Source organism: Contarinia nasturtii, unplaced genomic scaffold (genome assembly GCF_009176525.2).
Source record: "Contarinia nasturtii isolate CC-2019 unplaced genomic scaffold, AAFC_CNas_1.1 Cnas_scaffold_285, whole genome shotgun sequence".
In the NCBI taxonomy this organism is placed as follows: Eukaryota; Metazoa; Arthropoda; class Insecta; order Diptera; family Cecidomyiidae; genus Contarinia; species Contarinia nasturtii.
This window is the reverse complement of record NW_022197640.1, coordinates 5164932-5188655: the sequence shown is the minus strand read 5'-3', so window position 1 is coordinate 5188655 and position 23724 is coordinate 5164932. Positions and strand designations below refer to the sequence as shown.

General features: G+C 33.4%; 2 protein-coding genes across 10 annotated transcripts in view; one reads left to right on the top strand and one right to left on the bottom strand.

The window, feature by feature from the left end:
* The first annotated feature begins 847 nt into the window (after positions 1-847).
* On the top strand, positions 848-6471 carry LOC116337356. 5 transcript variants are annotated; one of them, XR_004200807.1, is made up of 4 exons: positions 848-956; positions 1042-1079; positions 2543-2667; positions 5671-5926. XR_004200807.1 is itself a non-coding variant. In XM_031761813.1 (3 exons), exons 1-3 carry the CDS (start codon positions 5544-5546, stop codon positions 6453-6455), a joined length of 636 nt encoding a protein of 211 aa, XP_031617673.1. In that variant the 5' UTR covers positions 4816-5543; the 3' UTR covers positions 6456-6471. The 5 variants fall into 5 exon arrangements, 1 of the variants encoding a protein (XP_031617673.1); XR_004200806.1 differs by having other exon boundaries at positions 859-956; positions 1021-1079; XR_004200808.1 differs by lacking the exon at positions 848-956 and adding an exon at positions 1205-1443 and having other exon boundaries at positions 963-1079.
* The window catches only part of LOC116337352 (Down syndrome cell adhesion molecule-like protein Dscam2), a 30444-nt gene continuing 8216 nt past the window's right edge, over positions 1497-23724 (bottom strand). For 3 of the 5 annotated variants that reach the window (XM_031761804.1, XM_031761805.1, XM_031761801.1), the window contains 21 exons: positions 14094-14225; positions 13846-13989; positions 13617-13762; positions 13403-13538; positions 13209-13289; positions 13103-13138; positions 12817-12972; positions 12301-12445; positions 11568-11716; positions 10727-10955; positions 9530-10254; positions 8949-9377; positions 8387-8863; positions 7293-7418; positions 6768-6944; positions 4322-4451; positions 3930-4093; positions 3537-3785; positions 2988-3224; positions 2559-2715; positions 1497-2136 (listed from right to left, as the gene is read on the bottom strand). In XM_031761804.1, coding sequence (XP_031617664.1) covers positions 1971-2136; positions 2559-2715; positions 2988-3224; positions 3537-3785; positions 3930-4093; positions 4322-4451; positions 6768-6944; positions 7293-7418; positions 8387-8863; positions 8949-9377; positions 9530-10254; positions 10727-10955; positions 11568-11716; positions 12301-12445; positions 12817-12972; positions 13103-13138; positions 13209-13289; positions 13403-13538; positions 13617-13762; positions 13846-13989; positions 14094-14225 — 4391 coding nt within the window. In that variant the 3' untranslated portion in view covers positions 1497-1970. Of the gene's footprint in view, positions 2137-2549; positions 2716-2987; positions 3225-3536; positions 3786-3929; positions 4094-4321; positions 4452-6767; positions 6945-7292; positions 7419-8386; positions 8864-8948; positions 9378-9529; positions 10255-10726; positions 10956-11567; positions 11717-12300; positions 12446-12816; positions 12973-13102; positions 13139-13208; positions 13290-13402; positions 13539-13616; positions 13763-13845; positions 13990-14093; positions 14226-23724 lie in introns of all 5 variants that reach the window. The other 2 variants (XM_031761806.1, XM_031761807.1) reach the window with 2 other exon arrangements.

Genomic DNA, 23724 nt, shown 5'->3' with positions numbered 1-23724 from the left:
TTATGGAATCGTATGTGCCTAGAAATACACATCAAAATGATTGAAACTTGATTTTTGTTGTTTTTTTTTTGCAACTTATAATATGCTACTTCTGTTTAGTTAATTTTAGTTTAAAAGGCATGGCAATTTCTTGAAATGCATTTGGAATTCAAACGAAAATGCTATATATGTATCACATTGCGAATGTTTTATTTGTTCATGAATACGAAAAAAAAATGTACAAATAAATAATTTAAAAAAAAACATTGGCATTAGGTAAATAGTGTGTTGGAGGGAGGTGGTTGTGGGAGGATTTACGCTCCCTGAAGTTTTACTTTGGCGAAGAAAAAAACTATCTTTTTTGGTCGCTAATTTTGCCCAGAAGTTTACACACAGAAGTTTTGAAAATTAAATCCCTCCCCCATCTTAGACGTCAAACCTCACACACTACGGTGTTATACATATGAATGGGGTAGAATAAAAACTACTTCTCGAAAAATTGCTATTTTAAAACGAAACCTAAAAAAATTTTCAATAAAAAGTGAATCAATTTTTTTTTGTCCAATTGAAGTGAATCAAGAAAATTTTGTTCAATAAAAGTGAACCAAAAAAAAATTTCACTCGGTTTTTTCAGTGTAAAATACACTAAAATGAATTTTTTTTTTGGGTTCACTTTTATTGAACAAATTTTTTTTGGTTCACTTCAATTGGACGAAAAAAAATTGATTCACTTTTCATTGAAAGTTTTTTTTTAGGTTTCGTGTTTAAACATTTTTCGAGAAGTAGTTTTTATTCTACCCCATTCATATATGTGTAAGCTAACTAAATCGATGCTTTTTATTTGAATAATTGTTCAACTATTTGATCAGTTCATGCTTGTACACACTTGCATTGCCTGTCAATATTCATGAATAGATTAGTTAACACGTCGAAAGTGCAATCGGTTCGAGGCGATAACACAAATAATCAGTGATTTGGTGAGCACAACAACAGCACAAGTTTTGTCGCAAGTTTTCATAATCCAAATATATACGCTATCAGTTCAATAAATAAACTTTGCAGATACTTGATCCAAAAACCAGTTGGACGTGGCTCAGCAGGTGAACATTACAACTACATAAATGCAATTTGATTGTTTTGAAGTTTGTTTCGGCATGTTTTTCGCACAGTATTTGTTCTATACTCTTTTCTTTTTTTTTTTGTTTCGTTGTAAAACTTATTGCAGAAACAATTCCGTGCGCAAGGACTTGTAACATATATATCAATTTTGAGTCGAAAGTTTCGGCTCAAAACTAAGTTCAAATGAAACGTGTCTTCATTGCATTTTACAAATCAAATTTATATGATTTCTCCTAACAAACCGGATAATGTGTGAAATTGAAAGATCAACACTATTTAGTTGGCAAACAGTTGGATTAGTTAGCAAGACTTACTTACCCATTCGGCACATAGTACTCAAAAAAGGTGAACAGAAATGAAAAGAATGACACATTCATTATATTTAAAATGCGATTCAGTGTGTTTATTCGATCAATCTGATAAATTGTGTTTTATTTCTTAATTTTGATTCTATGCTTATGTTTATTGTACTATGTGATTCATTTAAGTTTGAATTGATATTAATTTGCATTCAATAATTTGATTTATATCGAGGAACATATATTTCCACACACTGATAGTACAATATTTACAAACAATTAGATTTATTCAACACCTAACCATTCAGTCCAAATAAATTAATAAATATGTCTTCTTCTTCTTCTTTTTCTTCGTATTATAGAATATGTTGTAATTAACATTTATGTGATATTGATCATTAGACCAATAGACAAATATTCAAATCACAATGTAAAAATCTGGTCACAATTGTGAGTTTTCTGAATGATGACAACTTCGGGCAACTTCATATTTGGTCTTATCTATTTATGAGTTTGAATTTAGGCTGAATAAATATGATGGAATGGCTGTTACGTAAAGTTGCATCGTTGCACTCATCTTGCTAGTAAAAATGTTAATTCGTCTTGAATTTCCTTTTGAATTTCGTTATTATTTTCCATGACCTGTTGTACTTCCAAATCCGCTTCGCTAAATTCACGTGAATCGGTAAAACCACTCGGTGGACGAAAACGTAATCCAGTTTCTATCTCATTGTCCATACTGAAAAAAAAGACATACACAAACACAACCATAATCAACATTCTAATAAAGAAAATTTGTTGAAACATTTTCTGATGAAGTTTAAACATTTGAGTATAGAAAGAATATCACAACAATCATATTTACAGAATATTATGTTGTCACAACTATGTGTTTTGATTTAAAATGAATAAAATATTACACAAAAAAGTAACATTCAATTTGAGAAACAAGCGTTTTTTTTTGTTCAAAAGAAAAATAACACACTATAACCAAGAACGAATGAGCATTTAAACGAATAATGAATTAAGTCCTATTTACTTCGATATATAAAAAAGAATGAGACGAACAGAAGAGTGCACAATGAAAAACATAATCAAATAACAATGAAACATTCCTATTTTTTTTTTGTTTATCACGGACTCAGCTGGTACCTGAGCTACCTGTTGCTACTTCCTGTTTCTAACATGTGCGGTGATTTATTACTTGATCGGGGACGCATACGCATATCAGCCGATACATGTCTTGGCGTATTGGATCGCCTCTCAACGGGTGAGTTATCATTATTTGATTCAGTGCTTGAATCTGGTCGAAATATATCTAACCCGAAAATAGCAGTGAATCAAGCAAATTTGAAATCGATTTTGGTTTTTTTTTTGTTTTGTTTGTGTATAAAATTTGATGTGACAGCATCTTTCACTTGAGCTTATTATAACGTATAATAGCGGGTGTTATGTGCCATTTTATTTTGACTAACACTCAAGCAAAAATACTGTGCAGAAAATCATACAATGTGTATTTGTGTCACACAAATTGTGTGTGTGTGTGTATACTGTGTATGTATAAAAAAGACCATTAATCTGCATACTTACCACCTCTGGATTTGGTAGGAACACGATATGTAGACATATTTGAAAATTCGTTAATTGGACTAACGCTTGTATCTGATTCGGTGTCATTGTGGTGTGATTTTGTAATTTCGTTGCGTGATTTCGACTTAATGCATCGATTCATATCCATTTCACGTTTGCTCTTACCGCGATTCGATTGTAATTGCAATTGCGAATTACCAGCCAGTATTGTCATCGATTTGCTCAACGTTGAATCGTCTGTCAGATTGACGCGAAAAAAAAGAACAATTGAATTCACTGTTAAATTATTCACACCCATGTTTATTTATTTCTGAACACTAATTAAGAGTGTAACAAAACACAAAAAATTTAAACGATCTCAATGCATCTTCATTTAAAAAAAAAAAAACTTTAATTTGATCACTTATACACATTCACACGTTTTACCATGTACTACAAAACTTTATCAGCTTGGAGGAAACATTCAAAACTTTCGACTAATTTCTCTATATTTTTCGTTCGATAAATGGAAGAAAATAAAGTTCACTACATGCAATGTTTAATAATTACCGTCTGTATTATAGTATCGTTGGTTTTGCCAACTGGATTTTCCTTTTACGTGACCAAAAGCAGCCGCAGCATTTGGCAGCACTGGATATGCCGTTGCATTTAGATTATCGCCTTGACCGAAAGTTTTGAATTGAACTGTGTAATCAAGTGCAGACGGTGTAACACCATGCAACGGAGTTTTACTCAATTCGGATGTTGTTCGGCCACAACTCACACTGAACGTTGCATATGGCGCAATTTCGTACATTTCTTTGAACAAAACAGCGTCCCGCAAAGAAAATCGAATCGAAAAATAAATTGAAGGTTCGCATTACAGAAAATTTGCTAAATGGCATTTTTGTGTGCAAGAAATGTGGTTTTACTCCTTGCGTTATGTTTTATAATCATATTTACCCGAATCGTTGTGTTTATTGACGGTCTTAACCGGAGATGCACTATAAACTTGTTGGCTGCGTCGGCTGTCGTATCCATCTTTCAAATCATTTGGTACGGTGCTCGTTTCAAGCCCACCAGAAATTGATTCACGCCAAAAGCCACGACGTCTTAATGTTAAACAACTGCTTAATTAAATGAACCGAATGATAATAACCGGAGATCAGAGAGAGATAGAGAGAGGACATGCGATAGAGGGATAGAGAAAATTGAATTAGAACTTTATAATAAGCTTGCTCGTCTTCAACATAAATAGAGGCACATAAAATTGACCATAGACCGAAGGTGTTCGGTGTATGCGTGCATTCGTGTTGATTGGGATAATAAATTAAATACAGTTATTCGAAAATTACATTATAAGAGATGCAGATAAAATCATAATGCCCACAATTGTTGTTGGAAGCCAGTCTCTTTGGCTTGAAATAATGGCAACATTGTCTGATAACTCATTTTCTGGAAATACTTCGGGCGTTGGTATTCGCTCTGGAAAAATGAAAGAAACACAAAACAAATGAAATAGCGAGATAAATATAAGAATTTCTTTTTTTGTGAAATATTTCGTTCACATATTTTCAGCAACAGGCCCGATCATATTTTTGTAACTCGAAAAATTACTAAGTATATAATTACAAAACACGTGTATTTAAAAACGATTTTCTCTTAACAACAAATGAAACAACTACAACTCGAAAAATTCCTAAGTATATATTTATAAAACACGTGTATTTAAAAACCATTTTCTCTTGATAACGAATAAGAAATGAAACAACTACGACGTAAAATAATAAATGTTTTTTTTCCCATTGAAATCAATCATATCTTAAATAAAAAAAAAAACAAAAATGCAAAAAATAGAAAAATTGAAGACATTATTGAATATAAATAACGAGGATTTATTCATTCGGAACGGTCTAAATGGCTTATGTTTATTTTCTCAAATTTTCATTACATGACGTTTCGGATGTACATCCAATCCATTTTCCAAAGCCTATAAAGGAAACAATATGCAGTAGACAACTGTGTGTCACCAGTCGATTTTTTCAATATAAACTAAATATATATACATAAATGATACGTTCGGAAATCCAATTTCACCATTAGTAATGACTGTTGTTCGTTGATTACAATATAATATCGATATTATTATAATCAACAAACAACAGTCATTACTAATAGTGACTATTGCCGAAAGGGCTCTCCTACTTTGTGAAATTGAATTTCCGAAGGTAAGTCTACTGCTTAGTGTTTCCTTTATAGGCTTTCGAAAAAGAAATGTACATCTGAAAGGTCGAGCAATGAAAATTTGAGAAAATAAAAATTGACCATTTAGCTCGTTCCGAATAAATAAATCCTCGTTTTTTATATTCAACAATATCATTAACTTCTGGCCAGCCACGTTAACAAAACATCGAAAAATTAAAGTTTTATTATTGGCAACCTATTGTTACATTATATATTAGAAGCACAAATATAGAAAGACATTCCTTATGTCAGGTGTTTCATTTTTAAAGAAAACGTATAAATACAGCAAATTCTATTGAATTTAAACAGTATACTCGAGAATTTTGAGCGAAAATGATACGTTTAATTCAAAAACTTTTTTTAATCACCATTTTCACAAATGGCGTAAGTAAAAGAATTTTTAATTTTTTACTAAACTAATAAAAATATCGTTTCTTTTCTATATTTCTTATAAAAACAGATTTATATGGTATTTGGTGATGATGATAAATTTCCAGTATACTATGCTGATCAAATTCATGAATTTGAATCCTTGATAGAGCATTTTAAAACTCTTTTGAACGATTCCATGAACATTGTTGATGACAACGCACAACTAATTGAATTTCTGGATGACTTTGACACTGTTGAAATAATTTGTATACGTATTCATTTCTATTGTAATTATATTCCATTGTAATTAAATGTGTCAGTCTTACGACGACGTTCAAGCAAAACACAAGTGCTTTTATTTTACTCTTCTTTCCACTGCAGCGTTTTAGGTGTTGAATTACAGAGGTCCGAAGACCGTATTTTCGCTTTGCTTAACTAAAAATAACAGACACAATTTTTAAGCCAGCGCTTAAAAGACTATCGAAACTACATGCAGAATATGCCAATTGTTGTCATACATATGATGATGTATACGCAACGTATCTGTCAAAGGCGAATTCTCTTAAGAAAAATGCAAAGTTCCAAAAAATAGTCGATCAATGGAATACCATTGTTCAAATGAGAACGGGTATTTCTGCAAAAATGAAAATGGCAACGGAGCAATTCGCAGGACTTCAAAATGAAGGTGGAATCTTTTATCAAATCTTCAACCAAGTTAAAAGCGGTAATTATGATAGTTCGCTGGATGATGAGTGGGCTAAAGTATGTAAACAAGCCATTCGCATCTCAAACGGCATTAAAAAAACGAAATCCGAATTTCAATGTCCGGATGTTCAGCAGTTTTTATCTAGTATGAAAAAATGTTTTGAATAAATCTATAATATTTATGTAAAAAGTACTTCAATGTGTATTTGGTCGGCTGAAAAGTCGAACTAGAATAGATGAAGAACTTTTCCACCTAACGTAAATAAAGATTTATTCTCTAAACAAATAATGTTTTTTTTTTGATCGAGTATTTAAGCTTATTCGAATTAACTGTCTGGTATTGTCTCAAAAATGTGTTCTACATTCGTTTATTTAAAAGCAATCTCCATTTTTGACTATATTTACAAATATACAAAAGTATTTTTTTCTCCAATTTTCGGAATATTTTGGAATATTTTTCTTACTTATTTAGTAAATTACCTCCATTTAATTTAGTTGTCGCCACATTATAAAGAGCGGTTGTTTTTCCTGCATCATTTATAGCAGCAACTTTCAATTGATACCATGTAGCCGGTTGAAAATCGCAAAATACTAAATTCCTTTGGGTTTCATCCGAGTTGGATATATCAGATGATAAGACAGTCCATTGCAATTCACCTACGAGAACGATGAAATAAAATGGATATTGAGTGTATGCGCGAGAGATATTGTGAATACTATCTACACGTATTGTTGTTGTTTTATCTGACATGATGTTGGATCAGACATTTGGCCGAATGCCATTTCATACATTCGTACGTTCAACAGTTGAAATGTGAACGTGAATAAAAGTGTGCATGTTATGTGGCGAGCAATAATAATAATAGCTATAGTAAATTGATGATGATAGGGAAATGTTCTTGCTTAAAAATAGATGGAGAAAAATAAAAAAAAAAACACGCACACAGTAAACGAAAAATCAGATATAGGGAGATAGAGAGAGAGAAATAGTATATAACGACTAACCATGCGGTCGATGTTCAATGGAAAAGTGTGAAATTGGGCAACCACCGTTATTCCACAGCGACAGTTGCAAATTAATGCATGATGAATTTGTGCTAATGAAATCCTTTTCCTCGGGCTCTTGTGACTCTGCGTGTAGCGTAATAGTGTTTGGGAATAAAAATAAATATTGTCGTATATTAAATTGGAGTTGAAATAGTAGTATGCACAAATGTTTTATTCTATTTCTTTGCAGCATAATATTTAATGGAATAAAAGCTTTGCAACAGTTTTTCGAAACGCAATATACGACTCAAAATGTTGCCAGGCAGACAACAGCCGTTTACTATTTGATTACAACTATAATTTTACATATATAACACGAAAGCATTTGAAACAGTGCGATGTTATTTGGTATGTTGAACGATCGATTACCGAGAATCTGAGTTTTCCACTAAAATAGCTTCTCCATTTTTCTCAACAAATTTGAAGTTGTTGTTGTTTTTTACATTCGTACGGGCGGGTATGAACGCTTAAAATAGTGCTGTAAAACAAGTCCATAAAAGCGGCGAACGTAAAATGTCATAAAAAATAAATTGCCACTTATCACAGTTTTCATGAATTTTGAACAATTGAATGTGAGTGAGTGCGAGAAAATGAACCTCTTGGCCTCCAGCAATACCGGCAGTACCTGTATTGCGATGTTGTACATTTATTCGATTCCAAAAGCGAAACCATAACGTTATTCTATTCTTTGTGCAAATCGACAAACGCTGGAATATGTTTGTGTGTGCGTATTTGTGTAAATGATGGTGACGTTAAAACAAAGAGACGAACCGACTTGATATTATTCATCTCGGTAAACTCACACAGCTATTCTATGATTTTTTTTCTTCTTATCTTTTTTGCGCAATTGAAACAAACGATGAAAAACGTGTGCGAACGCGAGAAATGATTATTTGATTTGAGCAAACACCCAATAAATATCGCATCATATGAATATTTGATATAGCATTTTATTTTTGTTGCAAAGCTCCACCATTTCCTACCGATTCCACAAAGTGTAAACCACATAAAATTTTAAATGAAAAATAAAATCAAGATATGTTTGCGTTTACTTTTGCCTTTTGTCCATAAATTAATTTCATCACTAGATTGTCCGTCGCCGACGCGATTATTTGCTGACATTTTGATGATATATTGTGTGCCACATTTTAATCCAATCAGAGTGTAAGCATTATTTTCCGGTGTAATTTCAACTTTGATCCATGCCCCCGAAACGGTGCGATATGATAGTGAATGAAATAAAATCGGCGCACCACCATCATCGCCACTTTCCCAGCTAACGCGAATACTATCAAACGATGAATAATGAACGTTAATTTGTGGCGCATTTGGTACTTTCATTGCGATTATTTTATAAACGATACTATCTTCGCCAAATAGATTTTTTGCCGAGCACGTGTAATTTCCGGACAAACTCGCCTCAATGCTATGAATTCGAAGATTTCCATTTACCATTATTTCATAAAATGGGCTAAATGTAACAGGACGATCTCTTGTAAACCAACGAGCTCTTGGTGTTGGATTACCAACTGAAAAAACAGTTCAAAAGTCAAACATTCACCTAAAATTTATAAATATACACATGTATATCGCAAGAATTGTACAGATTATTACCTGAAATACAGTCCAATATCAAACTATTGCCAACCGCTTTTCGTATTGTTTGCGAAAATGACGCGATACGCGCCGGTGCTTTTGTCGTTGTTTGAACACTCGATACTGACGTTGGTTCACCTTCACCCTCACTGGTTGAGGCTGTAACCCAATAGTCATAGGTATGATTCTCAATAAGACCGCGTGATTCAAAAAGTCTTGGATTTCCATCTTCGTCAACGCGCACCATATGATTTTGAGCTTGTCCTTTCCGACCAGTTTCTCGCATATAAACCGTATAATGTAAAATTAGACCGTTTCGATGTTTGGGCGGCAACCATGACACAAGTATCGAATCACCAGTCAATGCATTGCTTTTTATGCCAGCCGGTGCATCGGGAACATCATCTTCGGTTTTACAATAAATTGATTGCGATATTTCACCATCACCTATTTCAAAATGATATGAGTTAAAAAGACAACAGAAAAAAACGCCATTTTATTTATGGGTTTTTGATCTGAATTGATGTCATTGTGAAATGATGCAAGAAATGAAAGACAGAGAAAGAGAAAAAGAGTGAACGCAACCACAACTGACTTACCACTTGATGTATACGCTAAAATGCGAACCGAATAATTCGTTGCTTTATGCAATGCATGTAAGTATGTTTCCAAGTTAGAGGTTCGCTTCACTTCATTTGTTACAGCAATGTTATCGTCGTAGCTCACTGGTGTGTATAATATTTTATAGCCTTGTATAACACCGCCATGAAATTGAAGTGGTGGTTCAAGCCACCAAATTTTAATACTTTGCGATGTCAATGATGTACAATTGACATTTTGTGGTGGTGCTTGAGGAACTCCTTCCAATGTTGTACTAAAAACTGGCACCGAAAACGGTCCCGCACCAAAACTATTGATTGCACGCACAATAATTGAATAGCGTCGAAAGGTTCGTAAATTTTTTATTGTTGTTTTTGTTGTTGCAAAACCATCAACTTGAATTGATTTCTGTTGCGATGCGTTCGTGCTAATGTAATTAATATTCTGTTTTTCTTCTGTACAGTTAACCGTGTAGCCAATTAGTTCACCATTCCAACTTTCGCGAGGTGGCAAATTCCATGTAACAATCAATTCACCAATACCGCCCGGTTGCACTTGAACATTTTGCGGTGGTTCGATTGGTGCCTCTTCTTGTGTTCTCACAACGATTGTTTCAGTGAAGCCGCTGCTTTCAATTTCGTTTACAGCAGCCATACGAATCAGATAAGTCGTTGATGGATGCAGCCCTGCCAATGTTGCCGTTTCCATCATATTACCCATTGAACTATTGAACGCAATTCAATAAAATTCACGAGAAAATCAGTAAATATATTTTAAAAGATTTGGCATGACATTAAATGAATGTTACAAGTTAGGAATGTGTCTGCATTGAATCGAAATCAATGGCATTTAAACAGACAGCTCTATTTTTCTAACAAAAAAGAAGCAACAAAAATTCTTAAGTTGATTGAATTCGAAATCGAGATACAAACAGATGCTGCCGAATTGCTTGAAACTTGAAACTAATTAAATTGCTGTAACATATATGTGTAACTATATTTCATTTGAACCTTAGTATTCAAGTATATCACATACACAGCCAACATAAATAAAGCACATCTATTTCGAACGAAATGATGATGCCGATGATGTTGCGATAATGATATAGCAAATACGTATTTCGTCGAAAACGTTACAAAATCGGTTCGGTAATACATTATTCTATTTTAATAGTACAGAATGGAAATTGAGCATACCTTTTGCCGATGCTAATATTTGGCAACGTGATATTCATCGTATTTGGTGAATTCCAATGGTCATCCGAATCTAATATTGACAAATGTGCATACACAAATTTTGTAGGTTGATATTGTACAATGTAGCTTAGCATGGGTGAATTTCCATCGAAAGGGCGTTTCCACGATAATTTAACAGACCTACTGCTGACCCCTCGGCATTCCATATTCATTGGAGCATCTGGATGCTCTGTCGTTTGTTTATTTTGCGTGTGTATTTTGTGTTTGTATTTGTGTAAAAGTGCACAAAGAAATAAAATAGAAAATCAACAACAAAAATGTTATATAATTTACATTTTAACAACACAATCATCGACATCGATGGTACAGTATAAATGTAAATGAGCAATATTTTTGTAATCGAAGAAAAACTGTTTATGAACCGTTAATAGGAAATTGGTTCATTTAAACATTGATTCTAATATTTTCGGATCAAAAAGGTCCTTTTCGAATATTTTGTTAGTCAATAAATCACTGAATGCTTTTCGAGCACATTAAAATACAAAATGATCGCTCTTTTGCATACTAATAAACATAATCGGTTTTGTATACGTCTTGCAATAATTTTTTGTGTAAACTAATTTTCGTGAATAAAACACACCAAACAACGTTTCGTACACTGTGTAAATTAAATCCAACATAACATAATTTAAATGGCAACGATAAGAGCGACAGCGACAGTGAACAACAATAATGCATGCCCTCTGCTCAACTGTATGTAGCTTATAGCATCGCAGAGATTTGTTTGACAACAAACTTATAATTTGTATAATACTTTGGGTAACAAAACGGTTATACATACCCTGAACAGCAACGTAAATAACATGTTCACTTTTCCCAAATGCATTTTCAGCTTTGCAAGTATAGACGCCTGAATCTTGTCGATCTGAATGGGTAATCGATAATTGCGAATTTATTCCATTTGTCGTTTGCATTTCGGTAATGCTAATACTGCACAGTTCGTTGAATGCGATTTGTAGACGATTTGTGTTTGCATCACCAGAACAGCATAGCACATCGATTGAATCATGTGTGTATACACACATATATAGATATATATTTTAGCAGTCACAGGCACATATTTACATCGAAAAGCACAATTTACAATATGAATTTGAGATGATGTTGCGAACGATGAGTACAGCATCGCCATCGGGACGACAAATGAGAGAGCCAGGAATAGCAAGCAACACGAAATGAAAATTAGATTTAAGTAAGTAAGTGAATTGCAATTTCTATAAGATTGGATTTAGTCTATAATCTCAATAATGATTTTCTATCACACACGACGAAGCTTTTGCTTCCACACTTGAATGAGAATAACTATTTACCCCTACGGTCATGGCTTGTATTCGTTCAATAGATCCGATTATTATTTGTCTTGAATATTTGTTTCAATTCAAAAATAACATCAGTAAAAGCATTCTCTCACTTATACACACCACCACCACGTACACCACTTTTATTATTATATAAAAACGATGCGGTTGATTTTCATTTTTTTTTTCTTTTCTGAAAGCTGAAATTCTACCTACCGATAATTATTTAAATCAATTCGATTATTGTTATGCAGCCACGTGATGGTTATGTGATCATCGCCTTTGGCCAAACATGATAACGATATTGGATCGCCTCGACGTGTTGAAGAATTTTTGGACGTAGTTTCAAAACGAGCCGGTTCTTGTGTCAACAACATAGAAATACAATTATAAAGGTTTTATTTTCAGAATAGCTTGCGGAAAAATCGATTAAATGCATATCGAGAATGAAGAGTTTAAAAGTTTATTTGCTTTTTGCTACTTTTTTTTATCAACAACTGTTCAATGGAAATAATGGTTCAGTTAAATTGTACAAAAAATATATGATAAAGATTCTTTTTTTAGACAATTCATAACTATTTGCTAGAAATACTGCATTTACTACTTTTAAAACCCATGAATGTTCTAATTTTGAAACATTTTTTTATGGAAGCAACATGATAGGACTTAATAAAAAGTTTATTGAAGCTTTTTACCATTTATGTGTATATGTAGGTGTTGTATAACATTTACCATTTACGTTGATGTGTAGAATTTTTTTGAGACCAGGTCCGATGCCATTGGTCGCTTTCACCATGTAATAACCTTCATCAGCATCCGTAACATAGTCGACCATCAATGAATTATTACGAAGCTGAATCGATTTAAACTCTTTCGATAGTTTTCCCTCTACCATCGGGAGCGGGAGCGGGAGCGAGAGCAAGATTCAAAGAGAGAGAGAGAGAGAGAGAGAACGGCATGGAAATTTATAATTTGTGTATTGTTTCACAACTGAAAACAATATGTGTGATAATTATACCTCCTTTAAACCATGTGATTTCCGGTTCGGGATATCCTATTCAAGAGAAAAGGTTTTTTGTATCAAATCGTTTTTTTTATCTCTTTATTTTCACATTTGAATTTACCCTCTGCTTCACAATTTATAACAAGTGCATTTCCCAACATCAATGCAGTATCTTGTGGTTCTTGTATCCATCGTGGTGCAACTATATTTGTTATTTTTTTTATAATATCAGACAACAGTGCATGAAACGTGATTATTCAATCAGAAATGAATTTTTTCTACGTGTTTTTATGTGTGTTGTTTGCACAATTTTACCTTTCACTAAAAGTTCACTCGTGTGATTAACAGTGGCTCCAGAATTACTAGCAATACACGTATACAAGCCAGCATGTCGTGATGAGACGTCCTTCAACACCAGCATTGAAAAGAATTCATCACCCTTCACGGAAACCTGAACGCATTGAATTGAATTTCATTCAAATTATTGTCTTTCAACTGTTGGATAAAACTCTGTATTCGATAGGTTTACTTGTAAGCTTTGCGGAATCGGATGATCGTCCTTTTTCCAAGTAAAAATAATTGGCAAATCACCGGAGATTACAGCACAAGTAACTGTAACTCGTCCTCCTTCTTGTAAATTTTTGGGAAATGCAAATGGTTCAATAACAGGCGGACCTAAAAAAATGTTTGTTTGCTTGTGGTTAAATGTTATCATTAAACGAAATCTATTTATAGAAAACAATCTCATTTCTACTAACTATTCACAGTCAGTTCAATGTCTCGACGACCTTCTTCACCCGCCCGATTAGTACAGATGCAAGTATAAACGCCCGAATCTTGTGTTGAATCAATTTGATGAATTTTCAATGAGCCACGCTCCGAAGATAGTTCATATTTTGTACCTGTTGTTATGTGAAACGAGAGAAGAAAATTGCAGCCAATTTATTTTCGGATGCTTAAACGAATACATAAAATGTGTATGTATGTGGGTAGTTAGTTAGTTTACTTGAAACAAGCTCCTGGCCCGCTTTCTCCCATCGAATTTGTTCAATTGGGTATCCGGAAAATGGACAAAACATTGTAAATGAATCACCAGCCACAGCTTTAATTGGACTAATAGCGCGTACATATGGTGGACCTGTGCACATAAAATATAAAATCAATTTGGCTATGAATCGCACTCGGTAGCTATATATGACGTTTTACTATTATTTTTCTCTTCATTTGTTTTTTTGACGAATCCTACAAGCTCGTTCGAGTTTACAAAAATGATTGTTGCTTTGATCAATGCCCACTTTTATCAGTATTTAATTGTTTCAACAATATTTTTTGGTCATTTTGTGCAGAATGATTTATTTACATTGATTGTTTGGGCATTGACTCATGCATACGATGAACAAAATGAATGAAAAAAATAAAAAAAATAAACAAAATGGAATGTAGGGTATTCGGTGAAATATGCGTACAACACAATGCACACTAGAATGATTGGTTGAGGTTTTTGTAACAGAAAATATGTGTGCATGCAAGGATACAGTTGAATCCTTGTGCCACATCGTTGAACACAATGGATAACACACAATCCATGCATACCATTGTGATAAGGAACGTGTTAATTTATTTTCAGTCTCAATCTCATTTTTTTTTTGCTTTCTATGATCCTCTTATATTCTGTCGTTCATTTTTCATCCATTTTTATTTCAACATTTTCACATATATAACATTCCCAAAATATTTGCTGTTACATTTCAGTCTATGCCGTATTCGTTTCCACAAATTGTATGATATTTTCACCGTGATAACAGCTGTACAACTCTATAAAATTTATTTGTATGTGTTTTAAACGGCTGACTGTACATACCTATTAATATTACAAGTTGACAAAATAAATACGGTGTAAACTGGAATTTTACAACAAACATTTTTTTTGGCAAACTACTCATTTTGTGTGTGGTGTGTTGACTATTCTCAATCATCATCAGCATCATTATCATATACATGAGACTCATCCATATTTGATAACCACAGAGAAACGACATGCAATTATGCTGTGTAAAACCTTAATATTAATTTATTAAAAGCAATGGAAGACACAGTATCCTTCTTACATCAAAAATGGACACTATGAAGCTTAGCACCGTTCTAAGCCAGAGATTGTTATCAACTCTATCTTGAAATGATAAAAGATATCATGCGAAGAGAGAGAGAGATTGTCATATTACCATGCAAATGGATCGTCATTTGAAATGGCCATCGCTCATCGTTTTCAGTGCAAAACACACAATAATTATCTTTTGTAGCTATATAAAGGCTTCTCTATTATACTTTTGTGCTGCCTTGTGTAAATTTTGTGTTAATTTTGCGCTTTATTATAATTTATGTCATACATGTCGTTTGCCAATTGCATTTCGTTACCCAATTCAAGCCAAAAATATTTTCGTGAGCATGACCATTGGATGCAGTTGCGGGAACAGCGATGGCAACAACAGAATATACCAACAAAAACAGAGTAAATGCAAATTTAGTTGTTTCCAAACAGAGTCGCATAAATTTAAATTGAATTATTATCGATAAAGTGAGAAATGGATATTGTGAATACATTATATAACCAGAGAGAGAGAGAGTATATTATTTGCTATTGCCTTTCGACTCTGCATATTTTGAATATGTTGTTATAAATGGTCGTATAGTATAGTTACAATACATAGACCCACATGCATAATAATATAATATATGATAAATCCATAGTAGATAGTAGCTATAATTTGATTGAAAATGCTCACGTGCAATGCATTATAGAGTATAAAATGAATATGATATCACTAGGCAATCGACTCCTTCTCCCTTTCGCCAAAAACCACAAGATTAATTGTTTGCAATCTATTTAATAACGAATTCTTATTAACATAAGTAATGGCACATAGGACTTCATTTATCTAATGGTTCGTCGATGCTTCGAACGGTTTTTGGGTCATTTGGTGTGTTTGAGTCTTCATCACTTATGTGAATCTCAAATGAAGTGAATTCGGTATTGCCTTACAGATATTTATAGTACGAATTTTCTCGGCTCCATCCAAAATGTTGAACACCAAAACGTTTTATAGTTGTACAGTTGATGGTAGAAGAGTCTTTACAAACATTTATCATGTAATTATAATGAAGTTTTGATCTAATGCTCTCTTTGCTCTATTTTTGAAAATGTATTACGCAATACGTCATTTTGAAGAATACATTCGAATGCAACGTATATGTAGTTATTTAAACCAATTTGATGGAAAATTCAATAAATAAACAGATAATAGGTTATATTGTGTCATTTTGATTTTATTTTTTTTTGAAATTCATTTTTTCCGGCACATTTGTTTTTAGCTACCATCATAAGAATGACATTTATTAACAATTTTAACACAATGAAGCGTAAAATTTTGATAGAAAAGAAAGCAGAGCGTTCAAATTTAATTACATCGCACAGTTTGAAGACAAATGAAAATTGGTGTAACATTTATTTAGTAGATTTTTCACTTGTTTTCATCATTAATCCGCTTGGAAGAGTTTGGGCGAGAGTTGGAGAGAGAAAGTGATGAGGATTAGTTTATTCATTCGAAACAATCTATGTGTATTGAAATAGACTATCAAAAAATGGAGCTTTATTTTGTTTTCTTGTGATGTCGCGCAAGCGAGCGAATGCTTAATACCCGTTGGGGCCAACAGTTATCCCAAAGCATATAAATTTACTGAATGTTGTTTAGGTTTTAACACCACTAACAACAACATAGAGCCAACAACGAAAAATCGTTCACTACATGGCTACATGTTTACTATCTCTCATTTTGTTCGTCCCCCTTCTGCTGCCATGTGAAAAGCATTTGATTGGCTCTTGCGCAAACAATCACTATAGCGGCACCGCAAATTCATGAATATAAATTGAAATTAGTGTGGTACAGTAATGAACACACTTCATTCTGCAATGTTTATTTTTAATGAGGTATCAAATGGACAGGTTAAAGTTATAACGCGTGGTGTGAAGAGAGGAATAGGGCCTTCGATTGGAACTGCGTATGCATATCTCATGCACATACAATATACACATGTATCAAAATATATATTGGCAGAGTACATGTATAGTCGTCCAGTCTTCGGGCTGTGTGCGTATTCATGTATATATTATTATATATATTTTAATGTGCTATTTATTTGTACCATACACTCCTTCTTTCCCATTACAAAAAAAAAACATATAATGGACAATGGACTTTATATAAATTATTATTCACTGTTCATCGATTAAAAGTTGAAATGTTACCAATCAATTATTATATTGGCATTCGTTGTTTGCTCTTATAACTTCAAAATGAAGTGAGAGAAGGGGAAGAAAAAGTAAAATAAACATAATGCATGCCCAAACATAATTTCGTTAACTGGGGGGTTGCTCGGTTTTGGTTAACTTTATTTGCGAATATTCACAAAATGTCGAGTATGTGGAAAATTACTAAAAACAGCCCATTTATTTTAAAATCAAAGTCAAACAGTTTGAACCTTCAAGCCATTTACTTTCAGCGTATATGTGTGTACGTCAAATGTCTTACTGACAAGGTATTTTTGATTCCACCCGAACGGTCTGGGTCAAGTTTTTTTCGTCAAAGGCCCCAACAAATGGTAAGAATTTTCCAAAAAGTTTCCGTTTCTTGCTTACAAAAGAAATTGCTTATGCTGTTTTCAACATGAATGGTTTTACCTTGTTCTATATCAAATCATTCATTCACAAAACTAAATCTTTCAATGCACCGTAAAATTCGCTTTTTGTAAGTTCAAACTAGAGATGGCTACGAACGCGTTTGCATAAAAAATGTTCGTTCGTATACATATTTTTCGAATCGTGTTCATTCGTATTCGCTATAACCCCCTTAGCGTTCTTTCGCTGAACTTCAAACCCCTAGTTTGTAATACGTGCTCTATAATTTTGTACTCAGTTTATATCAAAAATAAATATGTTTGTCAAGGGGATAGTAGTAGTAATTTGATAACAATGCAATGCATACACAAAGAAACACCGAAAAAGAAAAAAAATCTCTCTTTTGACATGTTTTACCATGTCATCCCGGATCTATTACATAGTTTAAAGATACTACACGCATATTCTGCTGGAAAAAAATATAGCTGCACATATACGATATATTTCAAAAATTAATTGCTTGCATGTACCGGATATCGTTTCATCGTCCCTTATTTGCCCCCGCATTCCTTCTCACACGGAATACTTTACGAAATAGTAACACACACACACACATACACTCACACAATTTCCGACTTTAAATTTTTCATTTTGATTTCCTTCTCCTCTCCATACAATACACAGCCCATGTAAGCTTGCTGAAAGCAGATTAAACTTGCACAAAAGATGAGTTAAGAAACTTTGCATCGATTGAATTGAAAATTCAATTTATTTGGCATAAAAGAATTGAAATAGTACATAAAAACACTTGCAATATTGATTTCCTATCATAATTTCCAATCCAAAATGCTTGTGTTTGATATAATGGATTAAGTGAAGAAGATTCGGTTTTATAGACATAAATCTTTTGAATGTAAACCACTTTCTCAGAGTTTTAACAGTGTGCATACACATCTAAATACATGTATCCTTCATGGCAATATGCGCTGTGATATCTCTAAAGCGAGTCTTGAATATGAGCGAGCGAATGATTGAGCGAACGAGCGAGAGCATGTTCAAACACTTCACACAAAAATGAAAGCAATCGAGTGCTGAGTTAAGATAAACAAAGCGAGAAATACTAGAACCAAGTCCATTTTACTCTTAATGCACTCCTATAATTCTACATTGCGACGAGAATATTGAACACTTTCCATGCACTCTGTTTACACACTTCTTTATTGCATCGATATATTATGTATAGAGCATAAATCCATACATAGATAGATACTCAATGGATATTTCCATCCAAGAGAAATCAGCATAAAGATGCATAAAAACTTGAATTAACATTTTAATATTATACTTTTGATTCTATAAAATGTTTGTTATCGTTTGCTTTTGTTCGACATTTTTTGCTCTCTCTCTCTCTCTCACTCACTCACTCTCACTCACTCACTCACTCTCTTCATCGTCTTCGATAGCATTCATATGCGAATACTACTTTTGAAAAATGTTGTTTGAACGAATGTTTGCGGTTGCATGAAATTACATTCACCTCAAAACAATATCTCGAAAAATAACAAAAACGAGAAAAAGGAAAAAAAATTATTTGAAATTATTCTGGATGTATGAGCCTAATGCTTTCTTTGTTTATGGCCATTTTCACCGAGGGCGGAAATTGTTTACATTTTTGTGTTGGCCAAACTATAACAACAAAACATGCCAAAGATTTTATAAACGACTCAGAAATTCAATTCAACTGATTTACAATGTTGAATTGTTTGGATTGAAAGTTAAATTTCGTAGCCAACATAACACAATACCGGAGTCCAGAGATCAAAGCCACATTCACATGTGTACACGATACAATTTAAGGGATGTACTTTCGTCGAATTGTATGTATTAGGTAAACAGAGTGTTTGTGATACAAAGGTGCAAATGAATATGATTTGGATATGGCACAAAAGTTAAAATGTATCCGGTGTCTAATGTATCTGAATATGCTTGAACGTCTGTACATTGCCGGAACTTACATTCTATGTGATCGAACGTTTTAAAAACGTTACAACCATTGTCTGTATTGTGTGTGTATTTGTGTGAAAAAAACGAAAACATTTTCCAATTGAAATGCAGCTCTTGCAGGTATCTTATATTTATAGTTTAAATTTTATCGACAGTAGTTCGTTTCGTCGTCGTCATTTTCATCTGCTCCATTTCTTTCTTGTTCACAGAACAAAATAACGGAAATGAGATGGTTGTGCTTCAAAAACGCGAAATTGAAACAGATAATATGAAAGAAGAACAATTTGTCGTAAAATTCATTTTAATGTATTTAGATTGAAATGGGTGATGATTTTTATTTCCTTGTTTATATTTTTTGTGTATGTTTTTTTTTCTGCAGATAGATCAAAATGTATAACATTGTCCGGTTGGAAAGATAGTTTGAAATGTTTGAATTCTTCATGTGAACTATATAATCTGTTGAAACGAAACTTCGAAAACAGAAATGCTTTCAAAAAGATTTTTCTTCAAAGTGCGCGTCCGAGACGGAGTTGGAAAATTGAATTGAATTATTTATAAAGAAATAGTGTTATCGTCTTCTTCAGTATGTGTCACCATCATCGCTGAATACGCTTCCCTTCATTTTTCAAGCTAACTACGGTGGGAAAAAAAATGTAAGTGTGTGTGCTTGTTGTAAAGTTACGAAATAACATATGCGATCACAGCCTTTTATTTAAATATAAATCGAATACGAGTAGTTTGGCTCGTATCAAATAAATACCAAATTCAATCAAAAACTAATCTCAGAAAAGAGTGCAAATAGTGAGTAAAGAAAAGCTCTCATTGTAAGCTAAATAAAAAAAAACAATGGCCTGGTCCAAGTTGTTGCTCAAAGAAGAACCATCTGCATGAACTATTTGAACTAGATAGTTTGAACGTTTCGGGTTCACTTTTAAGTCAATGCTGCACTCAATTCACTCTTTATCTCTCTATCTTTCTCTGCCTCTCTCTTCCTTTTCGCCCGCCATCTCTGAAAATTTAAATCCATTTTACATTTTAAATACGATAAGCTTCTTGATCAGTCGGTTACATACATGTAACGAATGAATGCGTTTACACATTTTATTGCCCTTTACACTTCGATTAAGGATTTATGACACATATAAAGGGAAAACGAGTCTCATATTAAGAACCATTCACAGTAGATTATTTGTTGTGACATCCCTTTATCCCGTCTTTTTAGTGGTACGACGGTTGTTTAACTGTTCCATCATTCAATCACTCATACATCATTATACATACAATGTGATCGACACCTACACACGAACCTACCTCATATATATGGACACTCTTACACACACTTAATTTTTAGCAATAGCTAAAATGTCAACCATGCAGTGTGTTCACACCGTGTCTTCTGTGTGTATATTTAAAGTATGTACCATGCGGTACTGGTGACAAGAGACCTAAAATGATGTTAAAATTAAGGGGGTTAATCTACCAATCTACCCACAAAGTGTCACTTAATATAGCATTCAGTGCAATGGGTATATAACTTCAATTATGGACTATATACATTTGATCGTGCTTGCTCATTCGCTTTCTCTCTCACACACACACACACACATACACACATACACGTATATATACTCTGCCGTGCAGCACAAGTGAACGTGGACGTAAACAGCAATTTGTTTTGCATCTATTCAAACATTATAGTCGGAAATAAGTACATAAATTCGTAATGTAATTTTGTTTATGTCAACTAAAGCGCACCAAGTCTCTTTCGTTTGCTCGATTCGACTCATAGTCATTGTACGAAATGTACAAAACCGATAGTCAGTAGGAATAATTGGGAATGCAAATGCAAGCAATTATGTGTCATGTGTTGGATGTGCATTGTACAATCCACATTAGGGTGATACAACAATTCAAAAATGCATCACCTAACCTCGTCCCCTTCATTTTCTTCGGGTCCATTTCAAAGAAGTTGGTAAACATGTGGGCAAAAAATCTCCAAAGCCAAACAGAAAAAAAATAACATCAGCAACCACCCATCCACACACTCATAAATGGTACTCGTACTCATGTATTTTGATCGGATATTAGTCTTTTTGGTTGGAATTTAATGAATCTACAATGTATGTAGTCAAAAGTTTCAAATAGAATTGCTGTTCGCATGAGATGCTTTCAATACATGCAAAACAATTTGCAAACGTTTCACAAATGTTCACAACATTCACCATGCACACGAACCTTTCGCTTTTGTTAAGTTATCATTTGAATATTTAAAATATTTTCCAAAATAATTTTCAGCAGTTTATTTGACACGAGAAAATATAAGCTTTACACTTTCACTTCTTGTTTCTTGTAAGATGTATATGCATGCATTCAAATGAAGAATCCACTTTGGTAAAAGTAGGCTTGACAACGATAATAAAAGATTTTGTGAGGCTGTAGATTGTTGTTTTCGTTGCGGTTGTAAATGGCACAATACTTTTGCGGTGCACACACACACAAGCGGCCACATACCACATGAAGATTGAAACGATTGGGATGTTGAGTGAAATATGTTGAAGCAAGCAATATCTCAAACCACCCTAAAGCAAACTGTGTGTATCAGCAAGATCAGGTAGCAATCCAGTTGTGAAGAGCATCAATCCAATAAAATGCAAACATATCGGCATGTATTGTTATTGGTTTAGTTGATACATTTGGTAAGCTTTGTATAGTAAAATAGTGTATGGTAGCATCATATGTGGAACTGTACTCTGTACTCTGTATATAGTATCGTATATAATATGGTCGATGTGGCTTTTGTTGCTGAAAAAGTGCTTTGGCGTGTGTACCTTGTTTGGACATTTTATGCATTATATAATATAACGTTTGCAGCACAATAATTGAATCCATTCCAATAAGCATGAGTGAGCAATGTAAGCTATAAATGAAGTGACAAAAGCACTACATAATATCAGTGTGTTTTGTTTTTCGGTGAAAGAATTTTAACAGAGAGTTTGTATCATTAATTTACACACATTCATGCACTGTTGCATACACAATTTTCTACATCACAACATATCATGTCATATCATTTGTCAATCTCGCAAATATATTACACATATACATTTATTTACATCGTATGCATAAAATGATCCAAAAACATCACCTTCCCTAGTCAAACTATATTTTGTAAAGGATACAGCATCAAACATCAATTTGTGGTTCAGATGATTTTTAGTTCAGAAATACGCGCGACTCAAGCATCAACACATGCACACACGCACACATACTGGGTTCACGGCAGGTTCACCACAACTATTTTCCTACGTTTGTGTACATGCACCTCTCTCTCTCTCTCTCTCTCTCTCTCTGGGTCTCTTTCCGTGTGTCTCTTTCATTTTCCTTTTGCATGCCTATGCGATGCCTATGTGAAAAACTAATTTACAATTCGAAAATAATTACATTTTGTGTGAGTTCACAATTTTGTAAAACGGAAATGAAAAGGACGCCAAAAATCAATTGTATTGATTTGACGTTTTTGAGGATGCGAAAATAAATTGAACTTTAACTGTTTACATTTCTCTCTCTCTCTCTCTCTACCTCGCTCTATCTCTCTTTCTAGTCGCCGTTTTATTGATCTCCATATAATTTGTATAAAAATAGATTTGAACATCAATTCGATGCAAATTTTTGCTCATATGTCAACCAATTAGTTTGTACATTTGAATATTTTAAATTCGACAGAGAGCATAGTTGATGAATATGCTCTTTGTTTGTCTTTATTTTATGTTTGGCATACTTGGAATTCTTCAAAAGCCCAAAAAAGTACATACATTTGCCGAATGGCATTGTTAAAGCTATTCACTGCCATCGACTTTGTGTCATGTACAGGCAAAATCTTTATTATTATTATTTTTTTTCGCTCGAAAATTGAAATCAGACAACAACAACGAAACAAAAAATTCAATTTCACATTTCTCCG

Coding starts and splice junctions, on each gene's coding strand:
- LOC116337356 (XM_031761813.1), top strand. CDS start 5,544: ATGATACGTTTAATTCAAAAACTTTTTTTAATCACCATTTTCACAAAT. Junction 5,595..5,670: donor TCACCATTTTCACAAATGGC/GTAAGTAAAAGA, acceptor TTATAAAAACAG/ATTTATATGGTATTTGGTGA. Junction 5,830..6,029: donor TTGAATTTCTGGATGACTTT/GACACTGTTGAA, acceptor CTAAAAATAACA/GACACAATTTTTAAGCCAGC.